The sequence below is a fragment of the Salvelinus alpinus genome, chromosome 9 (assembly GCF_045679555.1).
Source record: "Salvelinus alpinus chromosome 9, SLU_Salpinus.1, whole genome shotgun sequence".
Lineage (NCBI taxonomy): Eukaryota > Metazoa > Chordata > Actinopteri > Salmoniformes > Salmonidae > Salvelinus > Salvelinus alpinus.
Genome location: NC_092094.1, coordinates 22,617,059 through 22,632,080, shown reverse-complemented (window position 1 = coordinate 22,632,080; position 15,022 = coordinate 22,617,059). Strand labels below are relative to the sequence as shown.

General features: G+C 42.6%; 1 protein-coding gene across 8 annotated transcripts in view; it reads left to right on the top strand.

Moving 5' to 3' along the window:
• Positions 1-7,802, top strand: part of LOC139584505 (liprin-beta-1-like) — a 59,175-nt gene extending 51,373 nt beyond the window's left edge. For all 8 annotated transcript variants that reach the window (XM_071416459.1, XM_071416455.1, XM_071416458.1 and 5 more), the window contains 11 exons: positions 1,013-1,172; positions 1,912-2,049; positions 2,463-2,613; positions 3,043-3,154; positions 3,397-3,485; positions 3,949-4,071; positions 4,359-4,484; positions 4,697-4,885; positions 5,090-5,254; positions 5,619-5,684; positions 6,422-7,802. In XM_071416459.1, the coding sequence (XP_071272560.1) occupies positions 1,013-1,172; positions 1,912-2,049; positions 2,463-2,613; positions 3,043-3,154; positions 3,397-3,485; positions 3,949-4,071; positions 4,359-4,484; positions 4,697-4,885; positions 5,090-5,254; positions 5,619-5,684; positions 6,422-6,505 (1,403 nt within the window). In that variant the 3' untranslated portion in view covers positions 6,506-7,802. The remainder of the gene's footprint in view (positions 1-1,012; positions 1,173-1,911; positions 2,050-2,462; positions 2,614-3,042; positions 3,155-3,396; positions 3,486-3,948; positions 4,072-4,358; positions 4,485-4,696; positions 4,886-5,089; positions 5,255-5,618; positions 5,685-6,421) is intronic.
• The last annotated feature ends 7,220 nt before the right edge of the window (positions 7,803-15,022 follow it).

Here is a 15,022-nt window from a genome sequence, read left to right as displayed (position 1 = left end):
ATAAAGGTTCAATAAATAAACACTCTGTTCAAGATTTAGGATGCCTCCAATATCTCTAAAAGTATAATATTGACATTTGAATTCTATGCATGTTTTGTCTATACACCAGTGCACAACTAGTCTTTGACTGCAACTAAAATAAAATAACTCTTTAGTGCTTCAGGAGTCTCCACTCCATTGCATGGAGACATTAACAGAACAGATTCAAATCAAACTTTATTTGTCACGTGCTGAATACAACAAGTGTAGACCTTACCGTGAAATGCTTACTTACAAGCCCTTAACCAACAGTGCAGTTCAAGAAATAGTTAAGAAAATATTTCCCAAATAAACTAAAGTAACACAATAAAATAACAATAACGAGGCGATATACAGGGGGTACCGGTACCGAGTCAGTGTGCAGGGGTACAGGTTAGTTAAGGTAATTTGTACATGTAGGTGGGGGTGAAGTGACTATGCATAGATAATAAACAGTGAGTAGCATTGTCTGGGTATTAGTGTTATACCATCCCTATGATTTCTCTGTCTGGGAGTTGTGTGGCTGGCCAGGGTGTTTCTGGGCCACAGCCTCTGGCCCTGAGATGCAGATATCTGTGCATGGCTGCATCTGAAATGGCATCCTATTCCCTACAGGTGAGGAATCTTTGACCGGTTTTTCACAGCAAGAAAGTAATCCTGCAGCAACAGTAAATGTGAATTGTGTGGATTATAATGAATGGATATTTTTGTAGGGGTCGATACATTTTTATTTGGGGCAAATCAAGTCTAACATTTTAAAGTGAAAATTACACATTTAGAATCCTTCTTAAACCTACAAGTTTGCATTTCCTGCTGTGCAGAACATTTCCTACAACAACAGGAAGATCAATTTAAGATCCTACACCTGATTTATATTGCACTACTTTTGACCAGAGCCAAAAGGATGCCGTTTTGGATGCACCCCATGGCTGTCACCATGGTGACATGGCGGTGCTGATGCCCTGTTGTCATTGCTGATGTCCTGTTTCTACAGCTGAGACTGAGCGAGAGGAGGGCACTGACCATCTGGACCTGGCCGGTCTACCCCAGAGGTCAGCCAACAGCGACAGCACCAACACACTGACCAGTGTGACCTCCACTACATCCCCCGAGTGCAAGAAGAAGTCCAAGGGAATCAAGGGGCTCTTTGGAAAGTAAGTGTTACATTTGTTTGGTACAGAACTCTTAATGACACTGTCCTGTAAGACATCAATATTGAGTTTTGGGTACCTGGGTCATTTTCATTAGGCACCAAAACAGAAGGAAACTGACTGAAACGGGGAGGGAGTACTTGAACTTGTTCAATACAAAATGCTTATTTTTTTTGTTTTCTGTTGCAAAATATTTTGCTACGGTGTGCCCTAATGAATACAACCCTGGTTAATATTGATCTGATTTAAAACTCTTAAGTCTTGACTAATCAAAAAACTAAGCTTGCAATATAAGGAAGAGAAACATGTTTTGTGTATTCTTTTATAATAAAATAAAAAATGCTTTCAGCTATGGTAACCCCACCGCAACCATGGTACATTAGTTTGGAGTCATAAGTGCTTAACTTTCAACCATGGTACATTAGTTTGGAGTCATAAGTGCTTAACTTTCAACCATGGTACATTAGTTTGGAGTCATAAGTGCTTAACTTTCAACCATGGTACATTAGTTTGGAGTCATAAGTGCTTAACTTTCAACCATGGTACATTAGTTTGGAGTCATAAGTGCTTAACTTTCAACCATGGTACATTAGTTTGGAGTCATAAGTGCTTAACTTTCAACCATGGTACATTAGTTTGGAGTCATAAGTGCTTAACTTTCAACCATGGTACATTAGTTTGGAGTCATAAGTGCTTAACTTTCAACCATGACCAGACTTGAATTGAAATGATGTATTTAAAGGCTGAGGAGAAGTCAGTCCACCACGTTCAACCTGGATGACAACCTATCAGAGGCGGTCGAGTTCAAGAGAGGCGGAGTCCGAGCCACAGCAGGTCCCAGACTGGGCTGGTCCCGTGACCTACAGCGATTACCCAAGAAGTTAGTGTGCACTGTGATTTCACCTTTAATTAATGAGAAACCAGTTTTTGTGCTCAGTGCACTCCCGTTGAGCACTGAGAAACATCATGTGCGTCACTTGGCTTTCCTTTAGCTTTCTGTGTGCTGAAATACACAGAGGAAAAACAATGCTAGAAATGACTTTCTCTTACACTACTCTTATCCAATCATGTAGCCTGGTCCCAGATTTGTTGGTGATCTCTTGCCAACTCCTACAGGCATAGAGAGCCTAGCCAGATCTGGGACCAGGCAATGTGATGAAAAGGAAGTTGAATCTAAACTAGTCCGGTTTTGCGCCCTACCATGGTCAAGTCATTGTTAGAAGGCAATACTGTGTTCCTTTATGAGCGGGTGACCCACGTTAAGACAGCATGTCCTCATTCTTTCGCTCATAGTGACCTGGACACCCCGTTTGCCCGCTGGTCCAAGGAGCAGGTGTGTGACTGGCTGCAGGAGCAGGGGCTGGGGCTCTACCTGAACATGGCCCACGTGTGGATCTCTTCTGGACAGACTCTGCTGCAGGGCTCACAGCAGGACCTAGAGAGGGTGAGCACTGAGAAGGAGAGATTGTATTTCAATGAGACTAACCTGTATGAATAAAAACACTTGGACTCCGCAGTACAGCCAGATGTCATTTGTATTGATCCCCTATGAGGCAATTCGCCCCATTAGGTTTGTGGTTGACGCTACCCGGGTAACTACTGTACGTTAAGGACCTGGGATGGGGATGGGTTCAAATAATCCTGTAAGGGATGGGTTCAAATAATCCTGTAAGGGATGGGTCACTAAGGGTGACTTTACACATAAATGAAAATATTATTCATTCAGCACTTTATTGTTAACCTAGGCACTGCCTCTCTTTATACTCTGTGGCCAAAAATACTGTACTCTATGACCGGAGAAAGTGGATGGAACAAATCCTCTGTCCTGGGGTGTGGCTCTGGGTGGTTGTTATCTGTGTGTGTGTGTGTTTAGGAGCTGGGCATTAAACACCCGCTGCACAGGAAGAAGCTCCAGCTGGCCCTGCAGGCCCTGGGCTCTGAGGAGGATGACAACAAGGGCAAACTGGACTACAACTGGGTGACCAGTGAGTAGATGAACTGCCAGTATGGGAGTCATGGTTTATACTGGGGTTTTACTATGCTTAACATCTCATGTTGTCAATTCTATGGTGGGCGTTTCAAATTAATTGTAATCCGATTAACAAATTCTGAATTTGATTCAAGTGCTCTCGAGATGTACGTTTTGATTATTTGATTTCTAATGTGGAAATTGACTGGCAGGTTGACAGACCCCCCCCCCCCCCCTCTCTCTCATCTCCTCCCATAGGGTGGCTGGATGACATTGGCCTGCCTCAGTATAAGACTCAGTTTGATGAGGGGAGGGTGGACGGCCGCATGCTACACTACATGACAGTAGTGAGTGTCGAAGAGATGGACAGACACGCACACACTGACACTCCTGTCTTCAGGCCATGCATGGATAGGCCTGATCAGATTCAGAGCCACAGATTGAGATACTGTATGGCTCTAGGCCTAATGATCACACTGCCAGTTCACATTAAGCTGAACAGACTGTACAGCATGGACTACAGAGTGTGATTAGTAACACTGGAGAAGGCCTTGTCTCACCCTCTGTGGATGCAATGACTACACAATGGCTTGAAACAAGACGGCAAAAACAAACACTAGCCATATACCACTACTATTAGTACAATCAAAAAATAATCTCATTAGATTGTCAGACCTTACCTGCTGGGAAATAGTTTTTTCTTTCGCAATGGTAAAATCCTCACTAACTCAATGTAGGAGTCCTCCTGCTAACTATTTCCATCTGACCTGACACTCTTTTTAACATTCTTGCTCCTGTGTCCTCTGTCAGGATGACCTGCTGTCTCTGAAGGTGGGCAGTGTGCTCCACCACCTCAGCATCAAGAGAGCCATTCAGGTGCTGCGCCTCAACAACTACGAGCCCAACTGCCTGCGCCGACGGCCCTCCGACGAGGTAGGTCCACTGGTTGTTTTCATTATGCCCCAAATAGAAGAAAACGGGCACATTTTTGCTTTCTGTTGCAAATGTTTTATATAGTTTTCCGGTGTGTGCCCTAATGAAGACAACCCTGGTTCCAGGAATACATGAACACTAGTCAATGCTACTGTACCATCCACTTTTTGTTGTGTACTCCTTCTCCACTTCTTCAAGCTAAACAAATATTTAACAAATATTGGCGCACAATCATTTGGTTGGTTGATAAACACATTATTTTCTCTCTCTGTCTTTTGATTGGTCAGAACAACATCACGCCGGCAGAGATCTCCCAGTGGACCAATCACAGAGTGATGGAGTGGCTGAGATCAGTGGACCTGGCGGAGTACGCCCCCAACCTGAGGGGCAGCGGCGTTCACGGGGGACTCATGGTGAGAGAGAATTATCAGAGAGCATGTGATCAGGTTTAATGTGGCCCACAGTCGTCTTGGTTAAATAAGACCAATGTTTTTTGTTGTTTTTGAAAAATTACTAAATGGCTAAAACCAGTTGGAGACTACATAGAAATGACAATGGGGTTTTATCTTAGAATAGAATGCGTCTCAACCTAGCTCACATCTTACAATGATCCCTCTTCCCCCAGGTGCTGGAGCCACGGTTCAACGTGGAGACTATGGCCCTGCTGCTGAACATTCCCCCCAACAAGACCCTGCTGCGGAGGCACCTGGCCACCCACTTCAACCTGCTAGTAGGCTCTGAGGCCCAGGGGCTCAAACAGGATTGTCTGGAGAATCCCGACTACACCCTGCTCACCGCCACCGCCAAGGTCAAGGTAGGGGTCAAAGTAATGCACAATATAGGGAATAGGGCGCATTTTGGATGCAACCATGGTTTTGGGTAGGGGTAAGGAGTGATGGAGAAGGGGAAGACGTGTGTTTGGGTGTGGTAAGATTGTTTTCATGTGTTTGACACAGGTTTTGGTTATGAGCTGTGGTCTCAATTTATAATCATTTGAGAAATAATCTGTTCCCACCAGCCGAGGAAGATGTCGTTCGGGAGCTTCGGCAGCCTGAGGAAGAAGAGGCAGGATGACAGTGAGGAGTATGTCTGCCCCATGGACGTGGAGATGCCAAAGGGACGTAGCTTCCAGAAAGGCTATGAGCTTCAGCTCTACGAGGACGACATTGACCGGCTAGAGCAGGTAAACTTTAGTCTGGTCCTAAGTCTGTTTGTGCTGTCTTGCCAACTCCTATGGTCATTGTCAGACCATGCATTTTGGCAAAGCATTTCTCTGTAAAGGTTGCATGGTGCTCAGTACACACTTAATAAGTTCTCCAAGTAATTAGTAAGTCATCTCATCAATACTAAGATTCAACCTCCACCTTTTAGATTGTTCTCTACTCGATGTTTCCAGTCTGCCTGTATTACATACAGACCTTTTTGAGAGTTCACTGCCGTGACAGGAGATGGCAGCACTGCCTAGTTTCTATATTCACTCAGAGCAGCTGCACAGACAGGTCTTCTTAGTAATGGTGTTGAGTGTCAAACCATATCTGTTATTGCAGATGGAGGACTCAGAGGGAACTGTGAGGCAGATCGGAGCGTTCTCCGAGGGCATCCAAAACTTGACGGTAAAAAGGAATCTTTTCTTTTTTTCTGTTTTAACTGTGCTATGTTGATGTGCTGTGCTATGTTGATATGGTTTGTGGATAACAATATTTAGGGTATAAGCGCTACGGTGCCTTCAGGAAGTATTCATACCACTTGATGTATTACAAAAAACATTACAGCCTGAATTAAAAATTGGGGGGAAAATGTTTTTTCATCTACACACACTACCCCATAATGCCAAAGTGAAAACATGTTTTTATTTTAGCAAATGTGTTGAAAATGAAATCAAGATATCTCATTCACACCCCTATGCTATGACATTCCAAATTAGAGCTCCGGTGCATCCGTTGTCTTTTGATCATCCTTGAGTCGTCACCTGAACTTGGTTGGAGCCAATTTAGTTGTTTGGACATGATTTAGAAAGAAACGCCTATCTATAAAAGGTCCCACCGTTGTCAAAGCAGAAACTATACCATGAAGTCCAAGGAACTAGAATTGTGACGAGGCATATTTCATTTTCAATACATTTGCAAACATAAAAAAAAAAAAAAATGTAATTATTGAGTATTGTGTATAAATGGGTGAGCGAAAGGCATCTATTAAATCAATTTTAAATTGTGGAATAAGTCTAGGGGTATGAATACTTTCTGAAGGCACGGTATAAATATGTAAGGCATTTGTGACATAAATATAGGTTCTTACATTTATTCTCCAGTATTAATTTATTATTTCATGCATTGTGTCCCTGTGTTTCCAGAGCATGCTGAAAGACGATGAATTTTTCAAAGAGCTCTCCAACTCACCCAACCCCAGCATAACAGATGACGATTCCAACATGTGACGCTGACCGTCGCCATGTGACCCTGTTCCCTAGTGCCGTTGTGAACCAAACATTCTCCACTAGCAGACCAGGATTCAAATACTATTTGAAATCATTTCAAATACTTCAGCTGTGCTTGTTTGAGCTTGCCTGTTGGAATACAATGGGAATAGAAAAGTCTGCCCATCTAGCACTCCAGGCAGGCTAAAGCAAACGCTCAACGGATTTCAACCCGGGTCCTCCACTAGCACACACTCCAGACTCCACCGTAACCCCTGTAACCCTCGCAGAGCAAGCACCAGAACTCCTTTTAGTATTTTAGATGAGCTATAAAAAATCTATATTTTAAAGAAATTCAAGACCATGTCTGATGTCATGTGAACTGTTTTTGTAAGGTGCCAATCCATTTTAACACACCTATTGGGAGAGGATTTATTTCAGAGCAATACGCCACCATAGTTTGCCTACCAGCTGGATACTGGAGACATTTGTAATCCTTGTTTGTATACTGGCCATCTTTCTGTGGAATTAAGTATTAAAGTGAGCCATATCAATATCTCATACTTTTTTTACAGTAAGATGTACTGTAGGACTATTGCAAAATCTAATATATAATTTTAAAGAATATGCTTGGCTTTTGAACGAACTTACTGACAGTTGAAAAATAACGGTATATGCTGTGCAGATTTGCCCAAGTTAAGTGGTATGCCCCAAAACAGTTGATATGGTTTATGCAGAAAACCAGGCTATTAGCTGCATCATTTCTATACTTTCAACATATCGCGCCATATCCTAGACACTCCCAGTAATGGTGTTTCTTTGCATGCATTGGCACCGATACCGTACTGTATGTATTTTAGTACAATACACAGTTCAATGCAAATGATTCCTGTTAAGTGTCATCAATGCATGTTATTGAAGCCTTTCTTGTAGCCAAAATGTTGTACACCTGCCAACAGAAGACAGACTTTGTTTTATCATTGTACTGAGAACTATTCTTAAAAATTGCCAAATAGCATAGTTATTTTCAGAGTATTGTAGCTAGCCTGGGTGCCTGTCTGTTTCTGCTCTCTTGCCAACTCCTTATGGAATTGTCATGCCAAACATATTGTTTGGAGTGACAAGGAGTTGACAAGAGAGTAGAAAGTGACTGGCACCCAGGCTACGTTGTAGCGTGTTGAGAGCTGAAGCAATGCAAGAATGTCTCAAAAGCAAAGATTCTATTATGGAACGTCCTAACCACATGAGAAGGAAGTGTATACTGTGTACTGGTTGAGGTTTTACCCATTTCTAAGGTTAATAAAGTAATTTAAACCAAGTGATGTCTTTCAATGCTCAAGTAGGAGGCTTGGAAATGTAGAACATAAAGTGTATAGGTAATTTTTACTCTGCAGTGCAGATTCAATACCATTTAAAAGCATCCATGTTCGTACAGACCCTTATTTTTGTCAACACGTACAGACCCTTATTTTTGTTAGTAGTTGCCCAAATTGAACAACTGTGTACACAGTAGCCTACCCATTGTGTGCACTTTAAATTAAAGGTTTGACAAGCCATTATTTGCAGCATGATGAACATGAACACATTTACACACATTAAAAGTAAAATACATTAGGGGCAGGAGCATTGCTCCTCCAGTTCTGTTCAGGCAGAAGTAAAGTATGCTGCTCATGTGAAACCATAACTGAACCACCTCATTCACAGCTGGCTGCTATTGATGTAGTCTGAACAATGCGTTTTGCATGGAAATCCTCTTGATATTCCAGCATGATATATTGGTGCTGAGCTGAACCTTGGATACTACTGTGACTCCATAATGAAGGAATGACTAGAGGTTTCATTGAAGGAAAATAACACAACTCATCTAAGAGTCTTGTAAATGGTTTTAGTATTTTTGATTGTCTTTAAAATTTGGGCTCTAATGGGGGAAACACTTTTTCATTAGCTCTACAGTCATGGCCAAAAGTTTTGAGAATGACACAAATATACATTTTCACAAAGTCTGCTGCCTCAGTTTGTATGATGGCAATTTGCATATACTCCAGAATGTTATGAAGAGTGATCAGATGAATTGCAATGAATTGCAAAGTCCCTCTTTGCCTTGCAAATGAACTGAATCCCCCAAAAACATTTCCACTGCATTTCAGCCCTGCCACAAAAGGACCAGCTGACATCATGTCAGTGATTCTCTTGTTAACACAGGTGTGAGTGTTGGAGATCACTCTGTCATGCTGATTGAGTTTGAATAACAGACTGGAAGCTTCAAAAGGAGGGTGGTGCTTGGAATCATTGTTCTCCCTCTGTCAACCATGGTTACCTGCAAGGAAACACGTGCCGTCATCATTGCTTTGCACAAAAAGGACTTCACAGGCAAGGATATTGCTGCCAACCATTTATCGGATCATCAAGAACTTCAAGGAGAGCGGTTCAATTGTTGTGAAGAAGGCTTCAGGGCACCCAAGAAAGTCCAGCAAGTGCCAGGACCGTCTCCTAAAGTTGATTGAGCTGCGAGATCGCGGCACCACCAGTACAGAGCTCACTCAGGAATGGCAGCAGGCAGGTGTGAGTGCATCTGCACGCACAGTGAGGTGAAGACTTTTGGAGTATGGCCTGGTGTCAAGAAGGGCAGCAAAGAAGCCTCTCCAGGAAAAACATCAGGGACAGACTGATATTCTGCAAAAGGTACAGGGATTGGACTGCTGAGGACTGGGGTAAAGTAATTTTCTCTGATGAATCCCCTTTCCGATTGTTTGGGGCATCCGGAAAAAAGCTTGTCCGGAGAAGACAAGGAGAGCGTTACCATCAGTCCTGTGTCATGCCAACAGTAAAGCATCCTGAGACCATTCATGTGTGGGGTTGCTTCTCGGCCATGGGAGTGGGCTCACTCACAATTTTGCCTAAGAACACAGCCATGAATAAAGAATGGTACCAACCCATCCTCCGAAAGTAACTTCTCCCAACCATCCAGGAACAGTTTGGTGACGAACAATGCCTTTTCCAGCATGATGGAGCACCTTGCCATAAGGCAAAAGTGATTACTAAGTGGCTCGGGGAACAAAACATCGATATTTTGGGTCATGGTCAGGAAACTCCCCAGACCTGAACTTGTGGTCAATCCTCAAGAGGCAAGTGGACAAACAAAAACACACAAATTCTGACAAACTCCAAGCATTGATTATGCAAGAATGGGCTGCCATCAGTCAGGATGTGGCCCAGAAGTTAATTGACAGCATGCCAGGGCGGATTACAGAGGTCTTGAAAAAGAAGGGTCAACACTGCAAATATTGACTCTTTGCATCAACTTCATGTAATTGTCAATAAAAGCCTTTGACACTTATGAAATGCTTGTAATTATACTTCAATATTCCATAGTAACATCTGACAAATATCTAAAGACACTGAAGCAGCAAACTTTGTGGAAATTAATATTTGTGTCATTCTCAAAACTTTTGGCCACAACTGTAGACTAAAAAGTTTGCTCTAGGTTAAATTTTAGATTTTAGATTGCAGTAGAGTAGGTTGATGATTGCTACCAACATGGGCCTGGGAAACTCAGGAGCTGGCTGAGGAAAAACAGACATTTAACATTGATTAATTAAACGAATGTTTGAGTGCTGTCCTCTCATTTATTTAATTTGGCAATAGTGGAATGCAAGCGTTAAGGATAAAAATGTCAATGACCAGGATTTATACCTGCACTGTAATTTAGTGGTGGAGATCAGGCATTTGCCTTGCATTTGAACAGTTGTTGACTATTTAATTTAATTTACTGTAGTTCATGTGTTATTATTAGTGCCCTAAATAAAGCTTTCAATTTACTTATAATATGATCTGATTCAGTGTATGTTGTCCCTAATTTGTAGAGAATACATTAAAGCTGCAATACGTCACATTTTGGGCGACCTAAAATAAAATTGTATTTGTCACACGCGCCGTATACAACAGGTTACTGTGAATTGCTTACTTACAAGCCTTTAACCAACAATGCAGTTTTAAGAAATTAGAGTTAAGAAAATATTTACTAAATAAACTAAAGTAAAAAAGAATACAATTATAATTTAAAAAAATATAACAATTATGAAGCTACATTACCAGTCAAAAGTTTTAGAACACCTAGTCACTCAGGGGTTTTTCTTTATTTTTACAATTTTTTACATTGCAGAATAATGGTGAAGACATCAAAACTATGAAATCATGTAGTAATCAAAAAAGTGTCAGTATATATTTTATATTTAATATTCTTCAAATAGGCATGCTTTGCCTTGATGACAACTTTGCACACTCTTGGCATTCTCTCAACCAGCTTCATGAAATAGTCACCTGGAATGCATTTCAATTAACAGGTGTACCTTCTTAAAAGTTAATTTGTGGAATTTCTTTCCTTAATGCATTTGTGCCAATAAGTTGTGTTGTAACAAGGTAGTGGGGGTATACAGAAGATAGCCCTATTTGATAAAAGACCAAGTCCATATTATGGCAAGAACAGCTCAAAAAAGGGAAGAGAAACGACAGTCCATCATTACTTTAAGACATGAAGGTCAGTCAATACGGAACATTTCAAGAACTTTGAAAGTTTCTTCAAGTGCCATAATGATAAAGCGATATGATGAAACTGGCTCTCATGAGGACCGCCACAGGAAAAGGGGGATAAGTTCATTAGAATTACCAGCCTCAGAAATTGCAGCCCAAATAAATGTGTCTACTTGAACTCTGTAGAGCATCTCAACATCAACTGTTCAAAGGAGACTGTGTGAATCAGGCCTTCGTGGTCGAATTGCTGCAAAGAAACCACTACTAAAGGACACCAATAAGAAGAATATACTTCCTTGGGCCAAGAAACATTAGACAAGTGGAAATTTGTCCTTTGGTCTGGAGTCCAAATTGGAGATTTTTGATTCCAACCGCGTCATTGTGAGACGCGGTGTGGGTGAATGGATGATCTCTGCATGTGTATTTCCCACCGTAAAGCATGGAGGAGGAGGTGTGATGGTGTGAGGGTGCTTTGCTGATGACACTGTCTGTAATTTATTTACAATTCAAGGCACACTTAACCAGCATGGCTACCACAGCAATCCCATCTGATTTGGGCTTAGTGGGACTATCATTTGTTTTTCAACCGGACAATGACCCAGCACACCTTCAGACCATGTAAGGGATATTTTACCAAGAAGGAGAGAGATGGAGTGCTAAATCAGATGACCTGGCCTACACAATCTCCTGACCTCAACCAAATTGAGATGGTTTGGGATGAGTAGGACCGCAGAGTGAAGGAAAAGCAACCAACAAGTGCTCAGCATATGTGGGAACGCCTTTAAGACTGTTGGAAAAGCATTCCAAGTGAAGCTGGTTGAGAGAATGCCAAGAGTGTGCAAAGCTGTCATCAAGGCAAAGCGTGCCTATTTGAAGAATCTCAAATATAAAATATATTTTCATTTGTTTAACACTTTTTTGGTTACTACATGATTCCATATGGGTTATTTCATATTTGTGATGTCTTCACTATTACTCTACAATGTAGAAAATAGTAAAAATGAAAGAAAAATCCTTGAATGAGTAGGTGTTCTAAAACTTTTGACCGGTACTGCATATACAGGGGGTACTGGTACCGAGTCAATGTGCGGGTGTACAGGTTAGTCGAGGTAATTTGTAGATAGGGTTGAAGTGACTATGCATAGATAATAAACAGCATGTAGCAGCAGTGTAAAAACAAAGGGGGGTATCAATGCAAATAGTCCGGGTACCCATTTGACTAATTGTTCAGCCTTCTTATGGCTTGGGGGTAGAAGCTGTTAAGGAGCCTTTTGGACCTAGACTTGGTGCTCCGGTACCTCTTTCCGTACGGTAGCAGAGAGAACAGTCCATGACTTGGTTGACTGGAGTCTTTGAACATTTTTTGGACCTTCCTCTGACACAGCCTAGTATATAGGTACTGGATGACAGGAAGCTTGGCCCAAGTGATGTACTGGGCCGTACACACTACCCTCTGTAGCGCCTTATGGTCGGATGCCGAGCAGTTGCCATACCAGAAGGAGATGCAACCGGTCAGGATGCTCTCGACGGTGCAGCTGTTGAACTTTTTGAGGATCTGGGGACCCATGCCAAATCGTTTCAGTCTCCTGAGGGGGGAAAGGTGTTGCTGTGCCCTCTTCACAAGTTTCTTGGTTTGTTTGGACCATGATGGTTTGTTAGTGAGGTGGACACCAAGGAACTTGAAACTCTCGACCCGCTCCACTACAGCGTGTTTGGGCCTCCTTTTCCTGTAGTCCATGATCATCTCCTTTGCCTTGCTCATCTTGAGGGAGAGGTTGTTGTCCAGGCACCACACTGCCAGGTCTCTGTCCTCCTCCCTGTAGGCTGTCTCATCGTTGTCGGTGATCAGGCCTACCACCGTTGTGTCGTCAGCAAACTTAATGATGGTGTTGGAGTTGTGCTTGGCCATGCAGTCGTGGGTGAACAGGGACTAAGCACGCACCCCTGAGGGGCCCCCGTGTTGAGGATCAGTGTGGCAGATGTTGTTGCTTACCCTTACCACCTGGGGGGCGGCCCGTCAGGAAGTCCAGGATCCAGTTGCAGAGGGAGGTGTTTAGTCCCAGGGTCCTTAGCTTAGTGATGAGCTTTGTGGGCACTATGGTGTTGAATGCTGAGCTGTAGGCAATGAACAGCATTCTCACATAGCTGTTCCTTTTGTCCAGGTGTGAAAGGGCAGTGTGGAGTGCGATTGAGATAGTGTCATCTGTGAAACTGTTGTGGTGCTATGCGAGTTGGAGTGGGTCTAGGGTTTCCAGGATGATGGTGTTGATGTGAGCCATGACCAGCCTTTCAAAGCACTTCATGGCTACTGACATGAGTGTTACGGGGCGGTAGTCATTTAGGAAGGTTACCTTCACTTTCTTGGGTGCAGGGACTATGGTGGTCTGTTTGAAATATGTAGGCATTACAGACTCGGTCAGGGAGAGGTTGAAAATGTCAGTGAAGACACTTGCCAGTTGGTCCATGCATGCTCTGAGTACATGTCCTGGTAATCCGTCTGGCCCCACGGCCTTATGAATGCTGACCTGTTTAAAGGTCTTGCTCACATCGCCTACGGAGAGCGTGATCACGCAGTCATCCGGAACAGTTGGTGCTCTCATGCATGTTTCAGTTTTGCTTGCCTCGAAGCGAGCATAGAAGGCATTTAGCCCATCTGGTAGGCTCACATCACTGGGCAGCTCGCGTCTGTGTTTCCCTTTGTAGTCCGTAATAGTTTTCAAGTCCTGCCACATCCGACGATCGTCAGAGCCGGTGTAGTAGGATTCAATCTTAGTCCTGTATTGACGCTTTGCCTGTTTGATGTTCGTCGGAGGGCATTGCGGGATTTCTTATAAGCATCCAGATTAGTGTCCCGCTCCTTGAAAGCGGTAGCTCTAGCCTTTAGCTCGGTGCGGATGTTGCCTGTAATCCATGGCTTCTGGTTGGGATATGTATGCACGCTCACTGTGGGGATGACGTCGTCGAAGCACTTATTGATGAAGCCGGTGATTGAGGTGGTATACTCCTCAATGCCATTGGATGAATCCTGGAACATATTCCAGTCTGTACTAGCACAGTCCTGTAGCATAGCATCCGCATCATCTGACCAGTTCTGTAGTCAGCGAGTCACTGGTACTTCCTGCTTTAGTTTTTGTTTGTAAGCAGGAATCAGGAGGATAGAATTTTGGTCAGATTTTCCAAATGGAGGGCGAGGGAGAGAGTTGTACGCGTCTCTGTGTGTGGAGTAAAGATGGTCTAGAGATTTTTTTCCTCTGGTTGCACATGTGACATGCTGGTAGAAATTAGGTCTAAAGGATTTAAGTTTGTCTGCACTAACACTTAAGGATCATACCCTTTTTTTCAATTTTCGCATTAAATGACATACCCAAATTTATCTGTCTGTAGCTCAGGACCTGAAGCAAGGATATGCATATCTATTTGAAAGGAAACACTTTGAAGTTTGTGGAAATGTGAAATGAATGTAGGAGAATAGAACACATTAGATCTGGTAAAAGATAATACATAATAATGTTATTTTTTGTTCCATCATCTTTGAAATTCAAGAGAGATGCCATAATGTATTATTGCAGTTTAGGAGCAATTTAGATTACGGCCACTAGATGACAGCAGTGTGTTTGCAAAGTTTCAGATTGATCCAGTGAAGCATGGCAATACTGGACAATATTTTGTATCAAGCCTGCCCAAATGTGCTGAATTGATCAATTGATACATTTTCAAGTACATAACTATAGAGAACATACAAAAATTATATGGTAATACAAAATTGAAGTTTACACACTCCCAGGAAAGTCATACATGATGGATCATTAGCTTATACATCTAGATGACCCGGGCGGGATGGGTATGGAGCCAGAGACAGCAGGGGTTCAAACTGTAGAACCCAGTTCCTACATTTGAATATAAAAATAGATTTTATCAAACAAAACTATGCAACATTTTATCTCTGGGGCCCTCAGGATGACAAACCAGAGCACAGCACTCTCCTCAAACAATAGCATGGTATTTTTT